Below are 26,551 nucleotides of genomic sequence, written 5' to 3'. Positions count from 1 at the left end.
CTCTCTTGTGTATTTAAAATGAAGGTGTTCAGATTATAGTGGCACTTGGAAAAGCAGAGGGGTTTAAATCCCTATAGCTGAGCAAGACTGAGCGTGGCTGTGGTGAGACGGGAGACCAAAACCTGAGGGGACACTTTTATGTTTGGCATTACTGTTGCTGTTTCCCTAGCTACAGAACTTGTTCAAGTAGTTCTTGTAATGCTTTTTCTTGGATTTTAATATTTCTGAGGGAGGAAAGGAGGAGAATACAATTATTTCAGTTCTCTAGAACAAGATGCTTTTGACAGTATGTCTCTTTTAATACTATTTTAGGTGCTTAAGGGGGGGAAATACTGCATTGTAGGTAAAACCTGCACTGTCCTGTGGCTGACTTAGCTGAGTAATCACTGTACTGGTGGTCAGTCTCTCTTTCCCTCTCTTCCTTTCAGCTTATGACTTTGAACTTATGGAAAGCTTGTGCCTCTTTCATGTTAGCCTGAGCTGTAGGTTTTCTTTTACCCTTGAGTGTGGGAAGAAACAGACTGCTGAAGGAGTCAGATGGAAAGGTGTAATTTTGGGAAATATGTATGTTACATTTTCTAACAACTCTGCCACTCCCATATCTGTTGAAATGTGGGGTTCAATTTTATTACTTAGGTTGCTTTCAGGGTGTTCTTCACTGCTCAGGTGACTCTTATCTCATAGTTAATTTGTATGTTTTGGTAAGTATTTGTTTAAGGTTTCTGTTTTGCAGCTGGAATATTTCTAATGTAAAATTTACAAGAAAGCAAGGGGTATTGCATTAGGGAAGACACATCTTTGTTTTCTTAAACGAAAAGGTCAAAGAGAAGAGCAAGGACTAAAAAAAAGTAAATAAAATCCTCCCTTCCCCCCCTTACCAATCATCAAGATCAGGTTCTTTTTAATTTTTATAAATAACACTGTAGCAATATTGCTCAGCCTTCCTAATGTACTTGTACATGCTTTCAGGAATATATGAATACATATCCTACTTTTCCTCTGTGACCATTCCTGTCACCTGTTAGAGAGCATTAAAAAAGGAGAAAGGGTCCAGAGTAATTCCTAGTTTATTTCTAATAAACAAAGTGTTTATTTTTCTAAAGGCCTGTGACATCCTGAAGAAATATTTTTAAAAAACAAACTTAAGTGCATGTTTTTCCTTAGGAGCCTAGGATTTTTTTTCCTCAGAGATCAGTATTTTCCATGTAGCAGTCTTGTCACCTTCTGTTTTGAAAGATACAGGCTTGGTCACTTGAGACTGAGTCCCTTCTTTTGCTTCAAACAAGAGATCAGAGGGTATTTAAGCACCATGTCTTTAGTGCGATCCACAGGAAACTGTTTAAATCTGGTTGTTATTTTTAAGACAGTTTACAAAAGAGACCTTTTCACTGAAATGTCAGCCAAGCAAATTGCTTTCTTGTTGATTTGTACTCTAAATGTATAAACTTAACCACATGGCAGTTGGGTAAGTTGAATAATTATTTTGACTGCTAATATTTTCAATTTTTTTTTTTTTTTTAATAGTAATGTGTTGTGGTAGAGGGTGGGACAAACAGAAGACAACTACTTAGTCTTCCCTATAAGTCTGATAAAATCTAGACCTGGTCAAGCAATTGTACCCTGGAGTTGTCATGATTAATTCACATGTGGTGCCTTTTTCAAATTTTTGTTTTGTTTGGTGTTTGTTATTAGTTAAATACTTTCATTTCTTCCATCATCTCAGTTGTTTTCTGCTGGCTTCCAAGCTTGATCTATTAATAAATAATCAGATATAAAAGACATGTGCATTTCAAGTTCTGTGAGCAGTCAGGACAGTTTGTACCAGTGAATGCTGAAGCTGAGCTATAAAGCCAGCCCAGCTGGAGTGCAGACACAGTGGGCTTTGTCCTCACAGCACAGTTCGGTGTAGGTAGGTGTACATGTCCCTTCCCAGACTGGACAGATGCGGTGCACTCACTGCTGAAAGCTGAAGCTTTTCCTTCAGGTTGTTGTGTAATTTATCATCCTGTATTTCTGTATATAATTTGTTTATCATTCCCTGAATTTGGGGTTCTTCTGTGATTATAGTACATTTAACAGTGTGCCCAGGGGGCCAAGAAGGCCAATGGCACCTGGCCTGGATCAGCAATAGCGTGGGCAGCAGGACCAGGGCAGTGACTGTCCCCCTGTACTGGGCACTGGTGAGGCTGCACCTTAAATCCTGTGTTCATTTTGGGGCCCTTCCTGACAAGAGGGCCATTGAAGTACTGGAGTGTGTCCAGAGAAGGAGCTGGGGAAGGGTCTGGAGCACAGGTCTGATGAGGAGCAGCTGAGGGAGCTGGGGGTTTTTACCCTGAAGAAAAGGAGGCTCAGGGGAGACCTTATCCCTTTTATAACTCCCTGGAAGGAGGTTGTAGCCAGGTAGGGATTGGTCTCTTCTCCCAAGGAACAAACAACAGGACAAGAGGAAACTGCCTCAGGTTGAACCAGGGGAGGGTTAGGTTGGATGTTAGGAAAATATTCTTCACTCAGAGGGTTGTCAAGCATTGGAACAGGCTGCCCGGGGAAGTGGTGCAGTCACCACCCCTGGAGGTATTTAAAGATGTGTAGATTTGGCACACAGGAATGTGCTGAGTGGTGGACTTTGAAGTGTTAGGCTTTAGTTGGACTCAATCTTTAAGGGTCTTTTCCAACCAAAATGATTCTGACTCTATAACACAGATTGTCACAGTCCAAGCAGCTTCTCGTTTTAGCTGCTAGGCTGGCAAAATGTTTTGGGGTTTTGTTCCTTCATTTTGTCTTGTTCTAGAGAAGGGAAGCCATGTCTAGATTGTTAAATTGGCAACATTTGTTGGCAGTCATGGGTCGCTTGTGTCTTCTGCTCTGGTTGTGTCTGCTGCTCACTTGTTCTGATATGCAGTTAAAGCTACAAGTGTGTTCAGTGTCTCTGGGCTACCAGGGCAGGGTGGAGGATTCTTAGGCTGATGATAAGCAGAGACAGTACTTGAATATGAACTGTTATTGGTGGGTTCAGGGAAGAGAGACAAAGGAAAAATCAATACTTCCTGTTTTATAAACATATTATCCCAAGCTTAGTAATGCCTCAACTCCAGAAATGGAAATGGAAACGTCAAAAATCCAAGCACTTTAGAAAACGCCTTTCTATTTGGAAATGCTGGCTCACCCTTTTTCCCTCAGCTTCCACCAATGAAACTGAAGTGTGACTGAGCCAACTCCTGAACTGCTGTATTCCTACTCTATTATAGAAAGTGTTCCTCATATCACCAGAGTGGGAAGAATAGTCACTTCCACTGCAGGAAATGCACACAGGAGTTTCTAAGGGAGGTTGTGAATTCTTTCATGGTATTGCTTGTCTTAGGCAAGAAACTGCTTTATCTACTCTCTTGTGAGAACATCTTATGGCAGAAATGCACAACGCATAGTAATGCAGCTGGAACACTTAACTGAGGGAAAAATCAAAAGGTTACTTAAATTGAAAGGCTTGTGCTTTCACTCAGAAATTTTATATGTTATGCTTGTTTAGAAACAAAACCAGCTCGACTTTTCTCCAAAAGCATAATAGTATATTTAAGCTAATTCTTGTGTCAAAGCATAAAGGATGTAAAAAATATAAAGAAGATTCTTACTGTGTTATATACTATAAGTGTTCTTTTTGTTTGAAAACTGAATGAAATATGGAATTGCATTAGAAGGCTAAAACATTTTTTGTTTCCTTCTGTGTAGGATTGCAAGATGTTTCTTTCATGCCTTGCACTTCTCATAAGGATATGGTGGTTGTTCTTCCCTATCCTGAATTGCTTTTGCTCAATTATTTTGTTTTTTGGTCATTTAGTGATCTCTGATTCAGGAACCAATTGCCACTGGTATCTAGGTTGGAAACTCATTTTGAAGAAATATACTGAAATCCCAAAGCAGTGAGGCTTTCACACGCTTGTGTGCCAGAAGCTTTAAGGTCAAAAGTTTTTTCCCAGTCAGAGGCAGAGAGTTTTACAGCATATCACTTTTGAAATACACATTATTAGCCTACATTTGATTCACTGGCCTCTTGTAAAATTTCTAATCTGAAACTGTCAGAGGAATTACAGGATTTCTTTGCACACAGAGTCCAACTTATTGCACAACTGTTCAGAGCAAAGATGAGTGAAGTTTCTCTTTTGACATGTGCCACACTACATGGTTGACTATTTAAATCAGTATTTCCTGGTAAGCTCTCTTATCAGTTATTGGTGACAAAGGCAATAGCTTTCTTCTTTTGCCTAGGTAAATAAATTGCAATAATTGGAGAAGCTGGCAGGTGAAATGATGCTGGACCATCTGGGCTTTCTCTAGCAATAATTTTTAAAAGAGCAACAGTGAGAGCGGAGAAAGGGGAGTGTAAAACTCATCCTTTAAAGTTTCATGTATTTTGGTGCTTCTGCAATTTTTATTTATTTAAAGGAATCTTGTATTCACAATAAGGATGTTGAAATATTCCATGGTTAGAAGCTTCAGTTTTAATATGTTTTAGTCAGAAACAGCTCACATGAGAGTGTCAGAAAAGTTTTTTTGACTCACAACTGTTGTGTCACTTTGCACTTAAAGTCCCTATTTAACAGTTTTGGAAAGGTGTGGAATAAAGCTTTTTTTTTAAATTTGGGTATCTATTTAAGTTATCCATTGCTATCCTGTCTGCTCCTTTTTCTGGAAACTGTATATGACATAAGTACAGGCCGTCCTCTGCACCACAGTTGCTGCCAGCTGTTTTCTTTGTCAAAACCTGGATTCATTTCACATCTGTGTCAAGCTGCTGCAAAGTTATTCTTGAACTCTTCCATCTTTGAGAGCCTGTTGTGGTCATTCTGTCCTTCTTGATGCTGAAGATTGATCTTTTAATAAATAAGTAAATAAATAGCCCAAAGTTTGGGCACTTAATCATTGTATTGAATTACAGATCTCAGCTGCTCATTTACCTGATTTCTCATTGTGTTTTCCTCTGTGCTCTCCCACTTGGATCCTGTTGCACTTGAGAAAATAAAGCTGTGCTGTCTAAGGTTTTTGCCTACTGGAAGAATTTTGCTTAATGTTCATGACTCATGAGCAGAGGAATTGGTGAAAATGTAACTTTATTTTCTGACCCTTTTATGGGCTTACTGGTGATGAAGTATTTGGTAGCCATTTCATATAATACCCTAATTATAGGTGTGCACTTGAGCTGGATGCATGTTTGGACATGTTTTCTTGTGGAGAAATCACAGTATCTTGCAAGTTTGATTTCCTCCTGGGTTTTTCTCTACATACGCAAATGTGTAGGTAGTAATTCCATACAAGTGACAGACAGAGTTTTGAGATATGCCATTTTAGAGGAGAAAACATTGGGAATGATATTTTTTCCTGCAAAGGAATTTAATGTTTAATGTTGACATTCCTGCAAAGGTCTTGCTGGAAATATTTATTGGATGTGAGCTCTCTGGGATGATGTTCCTGCCCAGTGGCAGCAGATGTGGCATGTGAAAAACCTACAAGCTGGTGTGTTTGCTGTGACCTTCCACAGCTTCCCTTCCAGCTTTCCCAAAGAGATGAAGTTTTGGTCACATGTGTGCTTTCTACGACAAGAGACTTCAAGTGATGAAGTCAATCCTGTTTCTTGGAAGGGGAACATCTCCGTGCCTTGGTGGTGGGTCAGGACCTCTGCTGGGTTGATGTCACAAATTAACTTGACCTGACTGCCATGAGCAAATTTTGCTGACTGAAGAAAATAGGCATGTCCTGTCAGTTATTTGGATTTGGAAAAGTGCTTTGAATTCCAAGATTATTTCATTTAAGAGGAGTTGTAAGGGATTAATGCTTCATTGCCCATATTCACAGTGTAGATTTGATTGTGTGGGGTTGTCCTCCAACCACAAATCTTTTATAAATGGCAAAATTTAGCTTCTGACCAACAGTGAATTGTTACTTTTTTTTTGCAATCAAAACAGTATTTCAACACAATATATTCTTTTTTATGTAAACATTATAGTTATTGTCTGGGAAATGAGTCTGGGAATGAAAGCGATGCTCCAGAATTTAAACATTCCGAATGCTGATGTTGGATAAGTATCTGTAAAATAAACACATTTTTTTCCTGTAAGTACTTTATTTCTTTCAGTTTCCCAGTTGAGAATGTTTTCAGTTAACTGGCAAAATTTTTCATCCTTAAGCAGTATGGTCTTCTGATTTACTTGCTACTGAACAGCAGAAATGCATGAAGGCCCTCAAATCTATAGTGTTTGACAAGAATTTTAATTGAAGAATAAAACATCTGGAAATCTATGATCTATTTAATGATCAGATTTATAATGTCTTATAAATGCTGTCATTTTAAAATTTCTGCTTCAAAATTTGTTACTGGAAATGTAACCTCACCTTCTGAATTCATACATCTTCACATTAGTAATACTAAAATCCTAATTTCTGAAAAGGAATTTTTTCATCTCATGTTTTCCAATGCAATCACTTTTGGAATGCAATCCCCAGGTCTGTGCTACTTGAAGAGCTGCAGATATTGTAGGAAGTTTTACTAGGCAAAGCTTTGATTGTACGAGTATTTGATATTGTGTGTTCCAACATTGTATCTGATACTCTGATTCCAACTGCGAAGATAGTTTTCTTTTGGGAACAGAGTATAGGACAGTGGTGTCCCTCTTGCTCTCGTTGGTGCAGTATGGCAAAGGGAAACCTTTGCAGCAAATCCTGAACTGCTGGTTTTTATTTCTGGGAACCATGTGAATTTGGTGGAATGCCCTCATAGTTTTCTGCATTGCAAATTTGTTTTTTCTTAGTCCTTGCTTTCTAATTTATTATTTATTTTGTTCTGTTTCATTGTAAGAGATACAGAGTTTCTAAGGATCAGGAAGATGATTCTGATTCCGTTGAAGACAGATTATCTTTGTGGTGCTCTACAGGAACTTGCATCAGAGTTGCAACACCCTTCAGCAAAGCCTTTGGGATACAGGTCTTATGTCAGGGTGGTTGGAGGAATATTTCTCCGTCACAGAAGTGATGAATTTATCAGCAGAGTTGTAGGACCAGGAATGGAGCTTCTCTTTTGGTTTTATAATGTAACTTAGGCTGTGTTCCTGAAAAGCAGAACTGAAAGATATAGTCACCATCTGAGCTGGCAGAGGGGTGGGGCCACTTTCTCATAAGAGCTGTTGGAGATGCTTTAGGAGAACTTTAACACTGCTGAGGTACTAAATGTGCTTTTTTGCCTAATGCCTGTGATGGAAAGAGGAAAATGCCCTTGGCAGGGTGGAGTAGGGCTGCTAGCAGATTTCAAAGATCCAGCTAAAAAGGCAAATAACCAGAGTCCAAGAGGGTGTGGTGCAGCTGAGGGACATTACCAACAGGACTTGGCACTTCTCCCATACTCTCATAAGATGCTACTTTATTTCATATATGGTAATTAACATGTTAATTACATGTTTCTTGATGTGGAGAAATATGGAGTTTGTACCCTTGTATTTGCAAGGGTGGAAAGAGGAGAAATGAGTCCAGTCTGTTTTCACTGATAAAAGTTGTAGGACTAGAGAAGGTAGATAAGATGATATGTATTTTATTTTATTATATTGCCTACTTTCTATAGGGGAGAACAGTGGTTGGAGGTTATGGCATCTGAACAATTTTGCATATTTATGAAGAAAATTAGTCTACTCTGCTGACATCTGAAAGATTTCTGAACCTGCCTGCTTTGATTGGTATGGGGAATAGTGGCATTTAGACCATGGGATTATGCATTTGAAAGAAGGAAAATCATAAAATCTCAGAAGTAACCTATGAAGTAGAAATCTTGCAAGAATTGGGTTCTCTCTTTTGAGAAGTGGGGAGGTTAAAATGTGTCTCTTGTGCTACTCACGTGTGACTTATTCAGACTAAATAGCCTGGTTTTACTTGTCCCAGAATTACACTGCAATTAATGACCCCAGCATGCAATAAAACTGGTAATAGAGAATGTCCAACGCTGTAGAAGAAACATTTGGGACCAGTAAGTTCCCTACAGAGGCACTGTTTGAAAGAGTGGTATTCATTGCCCCAATATTAGTTGTTCTCTTTTTATTAGATTGAGCACTAAAGACATGTTTTTAGTTTTTTGTCTTCGAGGTTGTCATTAGTTGGGAGAGTCATGATGAAATCTGGACTTCAGCGTAGTAGAAGAACGACGTTGGTTCTTACCTATGTCAAGTTAAGAAGAAAAAATCCATTAGTGATTAAGATCGCTAAAATCCTTATTGATCTCTTATATTTACATATGAATTACCTTAGAGTTGTTTGTTTTTCATTTTACTCTTGCAATTTCCTTTTTTCTGTTTGATGCAAAGTGTTCAGTTGCATGTGGGTTTTCTTTTTTTCAACCTGGAAAAACCCCTTCCATGTTAAAATTTGAAAGACTTTTCCTAAAACATTGCTGCTGCCATTCCTCTTTTTTGTTGTATTTTGAAAACATAAACTCTTATTGATGTATGTGGAAAAATTTCTGAGGGTTTTTCCAAAATAATAAAGCAATTTGTTACTTTGGAACAATTAATGTGGAGTTGCTTCAGACCTGAGCGTATGAATGAGGAGGGTGTGAAGCTGTTGAAAGCTGGGGAGGTGCCTTTGGGCCAGCAGGAGCAGGATGCTAGTTGGGTTAGACTGAAATGGTGAGAGGTTTAGGTTTTCCTTATTTGTTTTAAAGGTGTGGGATGGACCAAATGCACTGTATTATGCAGGGGAGGCAGGGGGAAGGGAAGCTCAGCCACTTGACAAGTCAGTAATGTGTTGCTTTTTAATCCTCATAGCCAAGTTTTCTAAGGTTTCAGAAACCCGTGAGCTGCTATGGGTGATGTGACATGATTAAGAGGTTTCTGGAGTCCCATTTTAGACTTTGAACTTGATTTTCATTCAGGTTTTGGATGGGAATGAGTAACTTTGTATTTTAGCTTTATTGTAAATTTTCTTGTTTTGATGGCTCTTTAAATATGTTTATCACATAAAAATTAGTATTAATAGTTTATTTGGTTTTAGGGTGTTGGAATGTGTACTGCTCTTGGGAATACTGCCACATGTCTTGCATCTGCTAAGTTTCTGAGTAAATCCTGTTTATCCACCTTACTAAAGGTGACTAAATCCTGTTCATGTTCTCAGTATTGCGGATTATATTAGATTCATTGTTCACCTTGCAAAAGGGAACACAGAAGAGGAAAACAGAGTTGCTTTTAAAGTGTTGAGATGGTGCATTTTTTGTATAAAACGTCATATGAGTTTCTACTGCAGCTCTTGAACAAACTATTTTAAGTGCTCTGTTCCTCTGAAGCTGCTTTATTGGCTCTTGCAAGGAGATTGATGCCTGGGAAGAAGAGGGGAGAGGCCATCTCTGGCTCAGCTTGTTCTTTCTTGTTTCATGATGGTTTGTGGCTTGCCTGATCTTGGCCCACTGTGAAGAGAATACCTTGAGAAGTCTAATATTAGTCCTTAAAGTAGCTTGAAGATGAGCTTGGTAGTTAAATCTACGTGTTTGTTAACCTTTTAGCTTTTTGGGGAGGATGTTGTTCAAAGAAGCCAGAGCAGTTTTAATCCATGTTGAATAAAGCTGCTAGAAATCTGTTATTCCTGATATATTCCAGTATATCTGTTAAGAGTCAGTGAAATTTGTAGTTAGGGATGAGGAATGGTGATGTAATTCCAGTCCTTCTCAAAAGCTTGATGCAGAAATGTGTATATTGTTGTAGAAAAATATTAACACTCTTAAAAAAGGGTATAATTCTTCTCCCTTCCAGAAGAGATCCAGAATAGCCTTAGGAAGCAATATTGTCTGGCTTTGTGCAAGACCTTTAGTTTGTGTGACTAGCACTGAGCTTAGTACTGATCTTAAAGGGAATCATTGGATTCTGGTGCTATTAAGTGAGGCTTGGCCACCACCCAGCAGCTAATGGTGTCGTGTTGGCTCAGCTTAACTCAGATAAGGAACAAAAGTATTTTTTCTTTCAAATCCAAATGCAAAAAATATTGAGATGTTTGCATGGGGCACTGGCAGTGCCTCTGGCACCGGACAAACTCACAGGAGCACTTGTTACCAAGATGTTTCAGAGCAAAGTGAGGGAGCAGGCAGCTGCTCCTCTCTCTTTTGCTGTATTTTTAAATAGCTGCATCCAAACATGAAAGAAGTACAGTGTACTGATATGAACAATGCCAAAGAGAAAATGAAAAGCCCTTGTGTCCCTTCCTTCTTTCCTTGGAAATGTCTTTAGCCTTTTGGTCAAAACATTTAGCAGATGCTTAACTTCTTTTAGTGTTTTAGAAGGTGAATCTTTGATATGACTCTGCCATATGGGTTTGCCAGGATTCCATTGTATTCAGCAGTGTTAGTGTTCTGTCGGTATTTAAAGCACTCTTTGATCTTGAATGCCCTGTTCCTCCCTTTCAATGATAACAGCACCTTGTAACAAGCAACAGCCCTATTCCTGCTTCCTTTATCTGTCAGTTTGGTGTTACTTTGTAAAATGTGGCAATTAAAGGGAATAAAATAGTTACTCTTCAGTAGGCCACAGCGTTCTTCACATAACCAGCGTAGCTGGTCGTGCTTTTTGATACATAATTGTACTCAAGTGCTGTCTTATTCTAGTGTTTGTAGTTGCAATCCATACTGTTTTACAATCTGCTATATAACACATACTGGTCTTGCAGGCTCTCATGCTGGTGTGGAACAATACTGGGATGTATCTGTCAGTGCCAGACAAATAATTTTGCTGTAGTAAAGGTCTTCTGACACATCGTGGAAGAAAGCCAAGTTACATTTATGAAATTTCTAATTTAAGCAACAATGCTCAGTATTTAAATTACAGCACAATAGTCAGAGACTATAGTATTTACGATGGTATCAGCATCTAGTTTGTTTTTATAAATGCTTGTAATTGGGTGAATTTCTGTGTATGTACTGTAGGACATGTGGAATTTATCAGAGCCTTTTCTTGATGTTTGTTCCACAGTGGAAGGTTTGACTGCAGGTGGTCTCGGGTGTCTCACTCTGGCTATGGTTTGTCAGGTGCCAAGAAAAGCCACCACAAGGCTGTTACCTTTTTTTTTGTGTGTGTGTGTCCAGCCACCATCCTTGTAATTTTTCCTGGGCTGTAGCAATAAAGAAATCAGTATTCTTTCTCTGACCTTCTGATAAAGTTTTCCTCCATTGCTACTTGATACTCAGTTTTGATTTTGCTCCAGTGACTTCTGACCTTTGTTGAAGGTGCCAAGTTCTTAAAACTTATTAGAAAATCTCTTCCTGTTTTCTTCCAGGTGTTGATTCAGTAGTCAGGTATCTGCAGCTTTTTTTGACCCATCATTCTGTGACCCAAATCCCCAACTCCCTCACGCTCATAGATGGTTTCCATAATTTTCTGTAATGGTTCTTAAACGTTTCAGAAATTATTTGTGGAAAGATGTTGCAAAAATATGATGTCTCTTCATGGTTTTAACAAGGAACTCTGCAAATCTAGCTTTGTGTTAAAAGATTACTGCTTCCAACAACATAGTAAGTCCTTGGGTCAGTAATTTCCAATCCCTGAGAAGATTCAGTAATGAGAAATGCATAAATGTGGGTTTCTGATCCTGTGAGAAGCTGAGTGTTTTAATTCTCAAGCTTCCTGAAGATGTTGGACTTTGCCATGAAGGAATCTGGGTGTGGGCATGGGTTTTGTTTGCTGTCACAAGAGAGGTGGCAGTTTGACAGCACTCTAGAAAGGCTCATAAGCTCACTAATATTGTACCTTTTCAGTCTGTGAAAGGGAATGGGGTGTTGTGTGCATGTGGTGCTTCATGAGTCTTTTATCATGTGCCTTACTCAACATTATTTGAATGCTTCACCTCTACAAGCAGGAGAAAGCATAATAAACAATTCCTTCCTCTAGTGTGGGGCTGGCTCTCATATGACAGGGCTTTGGGAAGGGATTATCGGATTCAAGAAAATTTACTAAGTTTGGGAGAGTGTGTTGTTGGAACGATTCTCCCATAAATAAACTCTCTTCAGCCTTGTGTTGTGACCTGGCTCACAAATAAGTGTAACATTAGATGGTTAAGAACCTTGTTATTTTCCATGTTTAAGCCTTTCACAGCCAGCAGAACTTGTTTCTTTTGCTGTCTGCTTTGTGAACAGCTGTTCAGCCCACAAGACATTTGAATTAAAAGATCCGTGTTTCCTTTCACATGGGAATTACGTTGCTGCTTCCTTCAACCTTCTTATCCTTGTTTCAACACTGTGCAGTGTCCTGCTGCATCATGTGTTGGAGGGTACATGCATGGGTTTAGGAGGGAGCAGCTCTGTTACACAATGGGTGAGGAGAAGACTAATGATAAATGGGTGAAAAGAAAGGAAAATCAACAAAAATATATTTTTTTTCCATTTTAGACTGTTTTTTGCTGTTTGTAGAGTATTTGAATTGACCTTTTAAGTGGTTGAACTGAACTTTCAGTATGTGAGGTTGTACTGTGATGTGATAAAATACATGTGTTGGATGCAGGACCGATAATAAAGCTGGGTGATTTTTTGTTTGTTGTTGGTTAAAAAAACCCAAACCCAAAGGGAAAAAACCCAAAACCAAATTACCTCCCCCCTAAAACTAGAACAAAAAAGCCCAAGCTAGCAATCTTTTAGTGCCAGTTAATATTAAAGAGCAAAATGCTTACCTGGCCTGTTAAAAGAATTGCTCTTAGCCCTTCAGAACTGCATGTGATATGAAAAAGATTATAGATTAACTAAATATTTTAAATTGTCCTTAACTTTGGCTGACAACAAAAATGTGAGTAAAACCTTTGCTACTGGGTAGAGGTGTACCAGGACATGCATCCTTCCAGAACTTACGACATTCCCAACCTGCATGCGTCAGCACAACAGAAAAGTGTGTTTACACTGTTTATTTACAGCTTTATGAATTTAATAAGGGTTTATCATGATGATCTTGTGACTGAATATGGGGTCTGAATGCTTCCTGAGGAATGTAAGAGTGCGGCCTCCAACCTCAAATTTTTAGTAAAATTTGGGTTGCTGGAAATGTTTTGGAGCTATTACAAAACAGTTACAATGTAAAATTAATTTTAATGCTGTGCATTTAACTTAGCTTTCGGCAGGGTTAAACTCCATGGAATTTCTAGTTCAAGTGCAACAATTCTTTGTATTTGGTTTATGTGTATTTATGCATAAATGTTTCACTAGTGGAGCTATCTATGTGTAGTATCCAGAAAACTCTAAGGTGTGTGTTTATGGTGATGAATATATGTGTGAATTTAGGTTAGCAGAGCAAGATAACTGATACAACTTACACTGAGTGTTGTGCCCTTAACTTCTGTAGTTACAGATCTGTTTACACGGCCTGTACCCTAAACTGAAGTGTAAGGATAGATGTAATATTATACACGTGATCACATGTGCTTTCTACTATATAGCCTTGCATAAAGAAATCTGTGTGTCCAGTTCTCTCTCAGAAGAGGGTTAGACAACACTGAATGTCCAGTAATATCCTTAGGCAGACTGGTGTTAAGAGTTCCTTATAAAAGTTGATCATTCTAGGCATAGTGAGATCTTCTGGCCTACTTAAAATGACTGCCTAACCCTTCAGCCTGTGCTTTTTTTCTTGCAGACCTTTCAGCAGCCCAGAGAAAATTTGCCCATTCTCTGAGAGACTTTAAATTTGAATTCATTGGTGATGCAGAGACAGATGATGAAAGATACATAGGTAGGTAAGAAGTGACTGTAAGTGGCTATATTTTGCCATTCCATCCTGCAACATGATTAAACTTTTTTTACTGTTTTGTATTACAGATGCATCACTTCACGAGTTTTCAAACTTTTTAAAAAATCTTGAAGAACAAAGAGAAATTTTGGTGAGTTGCAATAAATGGTTTAAAAAGCTGTGCACTTAGCGAATAAATCAACATTAGGTGAAGTTACTTTTACTGCTTTGGTAATCACCAAGGTGTTGATATCACTGATGTAATCGTGGGAGCTCTCATTGTGCAGCCTCTGGTTCTGTAGTCCAGAGTTATAGACAACAACTAGTTCTCCTTAAAGAAGAAATCTGTGTGGTAGGGATGGATAAATATGAGTTGGTTTAAAATAGTCATGCCTGGATTAGTTATGCCTGGAGTGAATGGAAAACCACCCTAAGTTTGTTCACCATTTCTAGTAAAAAGGAAGATGAAAGAGTTAATGCTGCAGCAGGGGATACTCAAGTTTTGGCAGTTGGCCAGCTTTGGATCCAGGATTTCTGTAGCTCCAGCTTCAGTGCTTATGTGGATCTGGGATGCAATCTGTTGTGTTTATGTAGTAGCAGGCTTAGAAACCTTCACCTTGTATTTGAGCTTTGTGGTGAGGGGTTGGAGCTGCAAACAGTTGCTCTGTTGTGTAGAAGTTCTCTGTTCTTTGTTCTGTTGCCTGTGATTGCTTGGGGTGTAATTAGTGAAATCTGGCTCATGTTGGCCGCACACAGACCAGGGGCTGAGAGCTCTGCAAAACACCTTGCTATTTGGGTTTCTTAACTCTTCTAGAAGATGGGGGGTTTCTTTCTGGGTGGTACCCTGGTTCTCAGCAGCAGCTTCATGCCCAGCTTTGTTTCAGAGCAGGGATTAATAGAGCAGCTGCTGTGTACCCAGTTTTCTTCTGAGTCAGGTCAAACTCTGCATCTGGGAAATGTGCTTAGATCTGACTCGGTAGCAATTGCATTTCTCGGTATTTGTCACATGGTTATATCTTTGCCTTCCTGGAAATCAGTGATCCCTTGGCATCACTGAGAGGAAGCTAAGACTAATCTGCTGTCTTCTCTGTTTCTTTCTGCCAGAAGCTGGGCCTGCAGTGCAGGAATATGTAGATAAGTGATAAAAGAACTTGTGAACAGTTCTTTTTTCCATGTTTCTCCAGTCCTGAGCCCAGTAATAGGCATGGTTCCTTGTATGTGCTGTGTTCTGTGCTGGTATGCTGTTCTCATCTGGAACCACATTTGGATCTGAATTAGGGTCAGTGTGGTTCTTCACACTTTGCTAAAAACTGTCTTTGCATAGTAGAGACAATTTTTCATTGTTTTGAGTTGTTTTGCCAAATTGTAGGGATTGGCTCAAGTATGCTTCAATACTACTTTTGTTTTTCATAATTCTGCATTATAGTCTTTACTCTGCTTTCTCTTGCTATCCATAGCTGTATTTTATTTTAATGAATTGCACAAACCTAATTAGTGAAAATCTTTACGAAGTTTTATAGTGAAAAATACTGCATGAACTGCCACATTATTTTGATATCAGGCTTTAGAGGGATGACTTAAGAATTGCATGGCACATTTCAGTGACTGTATCAATAGCTCTTCAGCAGGGATACATCACCGCCACAGCAGGCTGTGCAGAATCCAGTGCTGTCTGTCTGGATGGTAAAACACTTCCATTGTTCACACTGAATGCCATGAAACTGTATTAATTTACTTTTTTGGTCTGGTGCCCATGCTTACACAGAAGGTGCTATCATACTGAAAGCTAACTAGCGTCAGTTTCTTGATAGGAAAAGGATGAAATGCAGTTTTTGTTAGAACTGTGACTGATGAAAAACAGGGAGTATAAATTGTTATGGGGAAAATATTTGATACCAAATGGAAACAGAATATATTCTCTGAGTTATCAGATGCGTGGCCTTTTTATAGCATCTGTAGTCTAGCAAATGTTAAGTATCATTTCTGGAGTGAGTTTAACAATGGCCATAAGTCTCTGAGAAAATGGTTGTGTGGTGACTGGAAAAGATAATTTCCAGCATCTGCTGCTCTAACTTTTCTTTTTTTTTGACTTCTCAGTGGATGTTATAACAGTGGCATGAGCTCTAGAGATACTCCCATGGAGAATATTAGGGCATGTTGCATTCACAGATGTTTGGAATGAGGTCAGGGATCCAAAGACTTTCCATTAAGATGCAAAGTATATAGCAGGATTTTTTCCAAAAGCATTCAGTCTTTGTTAAGAATGCTCATTATTGAGCATTTTCCCCCTTACTATTTTGAAGATGACCAGAAGATTCTGGACTGCTCTCTTCAGTGTCAGTGCCTAGTTAAATAGATAATTTCAGTCACGTAAAATAATATTAAAGAAAGTGTTTAATGATTACAAGACTAAGGGCATTTCAGATATTGCTGTGCATTTTAATTTTTTGGATGTTTGAGGAAAGGGTTATTTTTTTTCAAAACCACATTTTAAATGGAACAAATTTGCACTTAAAGTACATTCTAGACTGAAATTAAAGGCTCATCATCTGCACTTATCATGATTTTCTGAAATTTTTTGCAGTGAATCCAGAGTCCATAAAACTTGCTGTCAGTGTTTACAATAAATTTGCCTTTCTGATAATCATTCATCTGGTGAATGTTTATTTGGTGGATATAATTTCATTCAGATGTTGCAGTCTTGCACTTCATGGTTTTACCATTTCTTCCATCTCCTTCAAAGGCTGCTGAAATTATATCCCAGGTGTCAAAGGATTTAGCTGCATATGTACAGGGGAGTTGGCAACAATCCAAACATTTTGCTGAAGTTATTACAGAGGGGTCAATACAAAACCAAATTACATTTTTCCGTAGCCCCAGGGCAGATATGAAATAGATCACTTTGTCCCTGAGAATATTCTGGAAATTATTTTTACATGTTGAGGATGAATGGAGTCACAGGACTTAGATTCTGCTCCTTTGGCGTTGCAGAAGTGCTATGGAAGGTCAGGGATGACAGGGGACTTGGCAAGGTGGTAGGAAAAGGTGGGCATGAGCAAGGCCCAGCATGGTGATGCTCAGATGCTCTGTCCCACTACCCAGCTATTCTCCTGCTTACCAGGGAGAGCAGCAAACCTCCCTCCCAGCCCCAGTTCCCCTGACAGCAGAAAGGAGCTTTGATTCTTGTGAGGGTCTCAGAACAGCAGGCTTTGCTGTCTGCCCTCATTTGAGCTGTGGTGACGAGCAGGGAAGCATTACCTGGTAGGTACCAATGGCCTATGGTTGTTCGTCCCTTCCTTCACACCTCCCTTTCTCCATCCCAGTCTTCTCCTAAATGACAGCCTGCCCCTAATTCGTTTTCCCTGTTGATTCCAGTCTTGCTAAGTCATAACCAAATTTGATAGCTCTTGTGTTGTTCCCTCAGTAATCTCAGCAGTGCTTGGCACTCCTGGTGTGGTCACCTTGGTGTGCTGGCTGTGAGTGCTTCCCTTCGCTGGAGCTCCTCTGTCCTGCCCTTTATCTGCTTCTAGAGTTCACGTGATCCTTGTCAAGTGCTGGTCTAACCTATATCTAAAAAAGATCCTGGAACATGGATTTCTCTCTATTCTGATGTTTATTCTTCATTTTTTTTTCACCTGGTGATCATGCTGCATTTCTGATGTTCATACTGATCCTGATGTTCATACTGAGTCTCCTTTACTTCAAGTTACGCTGGGAAATTTTTGAGAATTTTTCTACAGTAGTCATGGAATAAAACTGATCACTTTTCCTTCATAGTAGTATTTTCATGGTTGCCCTTTCCAAGTGGCGTTTTACATCTGTATTTTTCCTTGTTCAGTTTAATTACACTGTGTTTAGACCATCTCTTATGTTAGAATTACAGCTTTCTCCTCCTCTTCTTGCTTTTAAGTTGCTGCTATGTTTGCTCTTCTACCATCCTCTGGGACCTTGCTTGCCTCTCCCTTTAGTTTGCTTTGCTGACTTCCTAAACTATTCTGAAGCAAAGCCCCTTCTGACTTGAATGCAATTAATACTTCAGTTGTGTAATGTAGGAATACCTCTAATTGCTCTCAAAGAATCCTTACTCCCCTTAACATCTGTTTTTCTCCACTTTGTTAGATAGTTTGCTAGAATTTAACTGAGGTTTTTTCCTTTTTGGAGGTAGTTAAAATCTGTTGTCTTACACTCATTTCAGTTAAAAAATTGTTTAATAGCTTCCTTCCTCTCAGTTTCCAGATACATATGAAGAACCTCTTTACCTCACTTTTTTTTGTTGCTGTTACCAAATAAAATATGGTTTTGCCTTCTTTCTAAATTTGCCCCGAAGTACTTGTCTATTTCCTTTTTACTCCATTGCATTTCTCTTTGTATTGGATTTCTCATACAATTATACTCACCTTACTATATTTCCTGTGATTTCCCAAGGCAATATAAACAAGCTATTTTACTTTGATATGTTCTCTTCTATTTCCTGCTAGATTTTTTGCACACTTCTATCCCTTCAGATGTCTTAAGAGGAAAGGTACTATGCAGTTATATTTTTAAGTCCTTTTCCCCCTTTTTATTCTTTTTTTGCAAAAGAAAGGCTTGTTTTACCATGGGTATCTTTGCAATTTTGGCCTCTCTGAAATTCTTTTGCATTCTCTGTAAATTTTACCAGGGTGGCAGCATCAAATCCAGATTAGCATCTCTCTAAAAAGCAGAGTTATTCTTGGCACATATCAGAAACACAAGAAATTATTTCTTTATGGATTTTTAAAGAAATATCTCAGTGAAGTCACTCTTTTAGTCTTTTATTTAATTTCTTCTTAAAAAAAAAAAAAGGGGGAGAGGGTTTGTCCCTTGTGCTTTGCTTTCACAAGTTAAAAGAAGTTGTTAAGGTTCAAAGGCGTACACTCAAAAGGTTAAAGATATACTTTAAGTAATCTATACAAATATGTACATTTACTTATTTATTCTTACTTAAACTACCTCTTACGATTAGATATTGAAGTGCATGAGTATTTATTTCACAGGTGAAGGACTTACTTAACGCACACTGTTCCTGAATAGCTTACTCTGTTACCTTTTGTCCAGTGACTTTTGTATCTGGATTCCATTCAGCAGTTGACTCTGCTGTGAAGACGGTGGTATTAATTTTTCTAAGCTTTTCTTTGGCATTCTGCATGTCGGTATTTAGGGGTTTGTAAATCTTAATCTATCTTGACAGTAATCTGAAGAAATCTGTGTGAAGGAGCAATCAGTTTACTCACTGATGTAGAGTGAAAAAAAAAATAGCCAGTAGTCTTGGATGTGTGATGCATTCAAGAGCTGTTCGGTAGGAGTTCAAGGTATTATGTAGTGCTCCATATGTTCAGATCCTTTTAAATCTGCTGACAGTGCAGACTGCTAAATATATCTGCCAAGACAATGGAAAAGACGTAATTGTTGACCACTTCTGAAAAATTAGGCTGCCAACAGCATATTGAACATCTCAGATGCAGAGATAGAGGCATGGATGAAACAGAATGTCTCAGGAACAGCATTTGAGTACCTTAATTGCAGGATCTACATTCTTTTCTCTCCTGTGCAATTTTTCCTATTTAATAAAACATTTTCCAGTTTCAGAAAGAAGCAGAACATTTGCTGCCATATCTCATTGCCCAGCCTTCACTTTTCCTCTGCTGGGCATGAGACCAGATGGCAATCATGTAATTATTAGAATATGGAACGTGAATGTAGAACTATGGCTGTTTCAGGCCCATCTTGCTCTGTTTTGCTGATTCCTGACATTGAATGTTTCATTTATTTGTTTGGTTTTGAAAGTCTTCTGAAATACCTTTGTGAGTTACATATGAACTTGTGCACATTAATCTATAAACCAAAGATGGCTTGTCTGTACAATAGAAAAAAAAGTGCAAAGCCAGATCTGGGTGTGTTCCTCCCACCTCTGAGTGAACACAGCTGACAAGTTCTGTTACCACTGGCTTCCTCTTTTCCAGATAATTTTGTGGTCTCACATGCATCAACATAATTCACTAGAGAATTTTCATTCTGTTAGTTCATCAATGGGAAATGTTTGGAATTTGCATTGTAAAAGTGTCACCAGTTTGGATTTTGCTGGTTGTTAAGAACACCACTGTTTCTTGTGGAGGAAAGCGCTGACAACTGAGCACTTCATTCTTGACTGAACACTGATGCTGTTGTTTGCTGTTGGATTCCTTGACTTTCAGTGGCATCTTTTTGCTCAGTGGTGAGCTTTGCCATGCATCAAGAAAATGGGCATTATGCAGTTTTCTTTTCTGAGCAGCCTTTTTGCTTGGTCAGCACCATTGTATGACCACATACAATGTCTGTGGTGCAAGAACCATACCAGTGTTCTGGTGTGTTGTGGTTTGCTAAGGGAAGGTCTTTCTTGGAGGAGTTATCCCCAGCTTCCCTTCCCTGCAGATGGGGAAAAGCTGATTTGTTGCAGTTTTTGAAACTGTTTATTTTGTTTTCTTGGTTGTTATGATTGTGGCTGTGTAGTATTTTTCTTTTTATAGTGGAATGCATTGCATAAGAATAAACTTATTCAGAAGACATGACTGTTAAATAGCTGTCAGTAAATAATCTTTAATAAACCCCACTGTCTATTTAATGATATTTTTTAAAGGAAATTATTTATTGTTTTCTTATGATACCAATCTGATTTTGGAGGCCAGCAGTTTCATGACAAGAGAATCAATGCAGGCAGCATTTCAGAGCAGGGCATAGCAGATAGATCACCCTTTTAGATGTCTGTCCTCTAGGTCAGTCATGAACTTCCAGGAAATGAATGGGAAATAACTTTTCACTAGAAAGGGGAACTCAGGAGTCCTGCTGTTGTATTTCCTGTAAGTCAAGGCTGCTGTTTTTGAAAGAATTAGGAAGTGCAGAGCACAGGATTCTGCCTGTACTGATGTTTGTGAGGCTCAATGGTCTAGGAAATTCCCCGTGAAACAGTCTGAGAAACTTCTTGTCATCTTAGCAAACCCTGAGGGGTAGTTTTCTGGAACACCTCATTCTGAGGTGATGTGTTTTGTTACAGATGCCTCCTGGTGCTTCAGTAGTGCACAAAATATGTTGTCTCCGAGTCAGATGTATCACTTGTCCACTCAGCTTTTGTTACCAGATGGCTTCCTCCACAGCAAATGAATCCACAGCCAATGGATGTCACTTCTTTTTTAGAGCCTCTGCACCCATGCAAATGCACACAAGTATTAATGTGCTATGAGACCTCCTTAAAAATCCTTTAGTCTATATATTACAGGCCTTCTAAAAACCAAAAACCTTCTATGTCTGTATTCCCAATGTGTGGCTGAGGCCCTTTCATTATCTAAGATTGTAAAGCTACAGGGAAAGCTCTAGAGCAGGGAGAAAATCCAGACACGTTTACTAGAAGAAAAATTGATTTGAAAATGAAATAATGAGCCTTGGGTGTGGTTCGCACTGTCTGCAGTCATCAGTGCTCCTAAATACACTAAGCTAAATAAACTGAATACAAAGCCAGGGCTGACGAGTGGTTAGAGAGACACCTCTCTGTCTGTAGGGCTGGAAGGGGAGGATTGGCTGTGCAGCTCTGGGGGCATGTGTAACTATAAGAGTGAATCATATTCTCATGGGAAAAGAAAGAATAGAGGTTCAGGCTTTCCAAGTAACATCTGATGTCTTCAGCAGTGGAGTTGTATCTGCAGAGTTTCATAATACAGGCTTTCAGGCAACAGTCTTAATGCTTTGAGAAATTTCAGTAGCAAATCACTATGTGAAGTAGGAAAGCTTTTTTGGAAAAATAGTATTTTTTATATATTTCTCTCTCTCCCAACACTGGAGGTATCAGAATTTGCTTTTTTATTAGGCTGCATGGTGCATTTTCTTAGAAAAAACACAACTGTATCCTCTGTAAGTAGAAGAGCAGCTGTAGTGGTAAATGTCTTTATTGGAAAGTAAACTTCTTTATTTAGCAGCATTGTCAACTATTTTGTTATTGAATCACTGCTAGGTATGTCTTCCTTTCTGTGTTCTCTGTTGCCCTCACTAAGGCAAAGCTTCCTTCCCAGGTCTGGTTTCATTGGCACTTGCTCAGTCTCATGAGCTTTGCCTTACTGACTTGGTGGCATCCCTTGTCACTTTGCTGAGGGGAGAAGCAATCCTGCCCCTGACTACAAATAAATCATTCCAGATGGTATGCTGAGAAACTAAACCCCCTCTTTTATGCAAGGCATCTAATCTACATTCCAGTTCCTGAGATGGGAATTGGGATCTCAGCAATCCCATGTTGCTGTGCAGTCTGCAGGAAGGTGTGTGTTCATGGCTTCGTTTTTTTTTCCTTTCTCAGCAAACCTGGTTTTTTATGGGAGAATGCTTCGATTCAGAATGGAGCAGAGTCAGGATACGTATTTACCTCACCACCAGAGCTGTTGATGAGCAGTGTGTAATTTCCAGTGCTTCCAGTAAAGGCTGACCTCTAAGGACATTTTTAGGAGGGAGCCTGGGAGGCCAGTGCTGCATTTGTCTAATAACAAACTTTGATTAACTTAGGTTGGTTTAACCTTTTTAGCCACTGAACTTTGGGGAGAGCTCTTGTGGGTTGCTACTCCCTTACAGGCCATGCAAGCAGCCTTCCTCCTCTGCAATATAAGCCTGGTTGTGCCTGGAAAGGGAGCGGGAACTTAAGGAACCTGCTCTTGTTGACTGCAGGAGAAAGCAAGAAAAAGAGCATTGAATACTGGTGCCTGATCTTGTGTCAGGTTACAGTGCACAGGAGGAGGTGTTGGGGGAAGCAGTTTCTCCCTAAACACCTCTATTCCCACCTTTTCTGGGAAGGGAAGAAGTGACAGTCTAAATGGAGTCATCTCATGGACTGGCACTGTCTGCTCAGTGACCTGTTGGATCTTGTTGACTTGGCTGAGGAAGTATCCAACAGCTGTGAATGAGCTTGCTAATGGATTTAGCCTGCGCCTTTGAGGGCTGCAGTTGGAAAGAGTGCTTGGGGCTCCTTAATCTATGGCTTGTTACTCCTTTGGAGGAAAGGGAGCTGGAAAAGGCATGATTATCACAATTCTGTACAACTTCTCTGCCTGAGCAAGTGGAGTTTTGTAAAGGCATCTGTAATAGATAGATAGACACAAAGCTGACAGCGTGCTTCAGGATGTTGGAAATGTTGGATGCTGTGATCTTCTGAGGTGGTGATGGCACTGATGATTTTATTGCTGATATTGCTAGGTTTATGCTTAAGTTAATTCTTTGACCTTTCTGTAGGTGCTGCAAACAGAGCAGGAGTGATGTAAGCTAGTTTGAGACTGACTGCCCGAGACACGTGTGCACATCGGGTTAAACATTCTTAAAGCATTCCTGAGACTTTGATATTAGCAAAGCTGGCTAAGATACTGTTACCTGAGACATGACCTCGTTAGATTGATTCACTTACGACTTGCATGCCACCGTTTGCCTGCCAGATATGATTGAACATATATTTGTTTCACACAGGTTTGGGTAGATCAGAGAAGTAAAGAAAGGGATTTTTAAATGTCCTTTTAAATAGTACATTCCTGTCATAATCTGTCAGGATTAGAGAAGTCGAGGATGAAAAGGAGTGTAAGAGTCAAGACAGAAGTTGAAAAAGAAAGGAACATCTAGTTTCATATTAATAAACTTAAATACCTAGTTTAACTTTGCTGGAAATTTTATATTTTAACATGGTTCTAGTTGTTAAGGAAGGTAAAAGTGATAATTACAAATATATTGAAGCAATCCCTCGCTTATTTCCTATTTGCTGATTTGTTATCTATGGCTTAAAATAGAGTGGTTTTGTGTTTCCAAGTTATAAATAAGCTAAGAATGAATAGCAGTGTAAATAATGCTTTTGTTCTATAAGTAAGAATACATCTTTTTGTAACTTTTCATGACAAGCACTGGATTCTGCATACTGGAAAACAATAGGAATTTAATCTATTTTATTTAATCTTAATTTTTAACCTCTCTATTTAATCTTGCATTGGATGTATTTTAATTATGAACTTTGGTTTTGTTTCCGTCATTGAGAAGAGCATCTCTGTAATTCACTGTTGAATTTACCAGTCTTGTATTTTAACATATGGCCTGGTATAAAGCTCCGTGAGAATGACCAAAGATCTGCAAAATCTCACTCCACCCAGAAGTAATCAAGAGTTCTGTTATTTAACCTAGGCACAGAAAGCAAAAGGGGTGACAAATCATAAGTACCTTTATGGCAGGCACCTGGGGATGCATCTTTTAATGAAAGTTTAAGTTGTGCAAAATGAGAGATGTCTCTCTTGGAAGGAGGGGAAGCTTGTTTTTCATTTAATGAAAGAATTACTGGCATATCATCCCACTGGCAGCAGTGGAATCTGCTTGTTGGCAGTCACTGAAGAGAACATCCCATTTTGATTTAAAGATTATTTTCTGCTTCAAACAAATTCCTGTAGTGGTTCCCATGGTTAATACTGCACAGGAGTAGCAGAGTGAGTGATTTATAGTCAGCCCTGCTGTTCTATGAAGCACAGCCTTTTATGCATATGTTTTCCTTTTTTTTTAATTTTTCCTTTGTTGCATCAAGGTGCTATGGCTTTCTTTGACTTGGACTTTGTGTTCAGCATACATTCAATGCCTGTTAACCTTACACTTTTTTGTGTAAAAGTTCAAACAACTAATAAGCAACTTGTCATTTGTTAATTATTTTTAACCCTGAAACCATGTGAGTGCTCAGTTGCTACCTTTAAATGCTTTGAAATGGTTCCAGTAACTGTGGTGCTCTGCCTTGGGGAAGCTTTTGTCATCCTCTCTGAGTTTTCCTCTGAGGAGCTTTCTCCTTCAGTTTGTTAGTACACAGAAAAAACTTAAAGTTTTCTAATGTGGAGGGACTGATTATGTGGTTTCCATGTTCTCCAGTCTGACTTGAGAGTTCTTCCTTTTCCTGTTGCTCCCACCAAGGGTGCACTGAAGGTTTTTGGCAAAATCAGGAAATGGATGCAGAAAGAAGTTTTGTGCTGAGAAAAAGTGCTCTGAAATTAGGATGTAGCTGTTACATGGATGACTGTGCAACACCCAGTTTGGCCCAGACTTGCCAGCTATTTGGGTTTCCAGTTAGCTCCAGGTTAGTGTGCTGTGCTGGCCGTTTAGAAATGTGGGTTGCTGTGGTTACAGTGAATTGGCAGGATGACTCCCACAGTAATCCCTCATGGCTCCGGGGATGGGTGGGAGCAGACAGTGCTGTTCAGATTTGTGTCTTGCCAGATCTCCAGTACATCCCGTGTGTGTTTTACGATAAGAATTTTTCAGAAGTGTTCCAGAAGGCCGGTTTAAGCCTGTGATGTTTTATCTGAAGATTTTCACTATAAAGGGAGGGGAAAGGGGAGGAAGGAGAGAGAAAGGCTTCTGTTGTATGTCAGAGAGTTCTGCCTGAACTCTTAGCATCTCAGCCCAGTGGCTGTGCTAAGCCCAGCCCTAGGCATGGTTAGCTCTGTGGGTCTGCCTTAGGAGTGACCAGAAGGGTCCCACTTGCTCCTCCACATCTGCAATACTCTTGCCATCTTTTCCATGCTGCTGTTCTGTTCAAAAAATACCAGCCTTTCCTGAAATGTCAAATTTAAAAAAAAAAATTTAAGTATTGTTTGCACCAAACAGAACCCTGCTCCATCTTCAGTGACATTTCATGTTAATTAGTAGCTGTGCAGATCCAATAAGCTACAGTTTTCTGTCTTATGATGGAATATTGTGTCCTTCTTTTTTCTCTTTACTATGGCCATGAGGCTTTATATCATAAGTGCACTGGTGGATGCTCACCCAGTAATCACAACCTCTTGTTTATTGACTTTGTACCTCTTGATTTTGTAACTTAGCTTAACTTAAGGTCTTATTAACGTACTTCAGTGTGTAAATATTTGGAGATTTGTATCAATGCCTAATGGTGCTAACTATGTCTTAAAAGATTATTATTTGCTACTCACTGGTCTATTCTGCAGTTGTTTGTAGTGCTTCTTGTTGCAGAAATTTTTGCATCCCCTAGTGAAACTCAGTTGTCCTCTGTCTCATTCTGGTGTTCAGGCATTGAAGCCTTCAACCTGATCTGCAAGACTCGCGCAAATGGAGCAGTTGCAGTTTGGGTGCAACCTGGAAATTTCTGTATTTGTTTTAAATTTAATTTTTCTGATAGTGGATTGAATTAGAGGACAGAAATTCTGTAAGCTTGAATGAACTCAGAGATGTGATTTTTTTTTTTTTTTTTTTTTTTTGAGTTAGAAGTCCTAACTTGCATGCTTCTATTATTTTACCCCAGAACCTGCTTGCTTTTTTCTTTTTATTGCTGATGCTGATGTGACTCATCAATCTGGCTACAGAAACCTAACCCATGCTTTTTTTTCTTTAGGCACTCAGTGTTACTGAAACTCTGATCAAACCTTTGGAAAGATTTAGGAAAGAGCAGCTAGGAGCTGTAAAGGTTTGTCCTTCCTTGCCTTTATAAGTTTGCTTATTTTCCCTACTTGGATTGCATTGCATTAATGATATGTAATTGGCAGAAACATGTTGTTGCTGATATTTCATCTGTTCACACTTTTTTTGTTTCTACTTTGAGAACTTGCTTCAGAAACAAATGGAATGTTTTAAGAAGAGAAGAATGTGTCCTTTCCCTTCCTCCTCCCCACCTTCCTTATCTCCTATGTCTGGAGTAGGAATAATCCTGCTAACAACCTTCCCCCCTTCCTAATGGGTAACCCTGTTCTGCTTTGTATTTGCTTGCAGTTGCACAATCAGAGGCTGAAAAATATTAACTACCTAAAGAAGCTCGCTCATCCATATGCTTTTAACTGCACTTTTGCCAC

General features: G+C 39.1%; 1 protein-coding gene across 1 annotated transcript in view; it reads left to right on the top strand.

Moving 5' to 3' along the window:
- Nucleotides 1-26,551, top strand: part of ARHGAP10 (Rho GTPase activating protein 10) — a gene marked incomplete at its 5' end in the record, with an annotated part of 143,929 nt that overhangs the window by 26,878 nt on the left and 90,500 nt on the right. Inside the window, 3 exons of the mRNA XM_082281208.1 lie at nucleotides 13,620-13,715; nucleotides 13,802-13,863; nucleotides 26,098-26,169. Of these exons, the coding sequence (XP_082137334.1) occupies nucleotides 13,620-13,715; nucleotides 13,802-13,863; nucleotides 26,098-26,169 (230 nt within the window). The remainder of the gene's footprint in view (nucleotides 1-13,619; nucleotides 13,716-13,801; nucleotides 13,864-26,097; nucleotides 26,170-26,551) is intronic.

Source organism: Coloeus monedula (genome assembly GCF_965178545.1).
Source record: "Coloeus monedula genome assembly, chromosome: 5".
NCBI lineage: Eukaryota > Metazoa > Chordata > Aves > Passeriformes > Corvidae > Coloeus > Coloeus monedula.
This window is presented reverse-complemented; position numbering and strand designations above follow the sequence as displayed.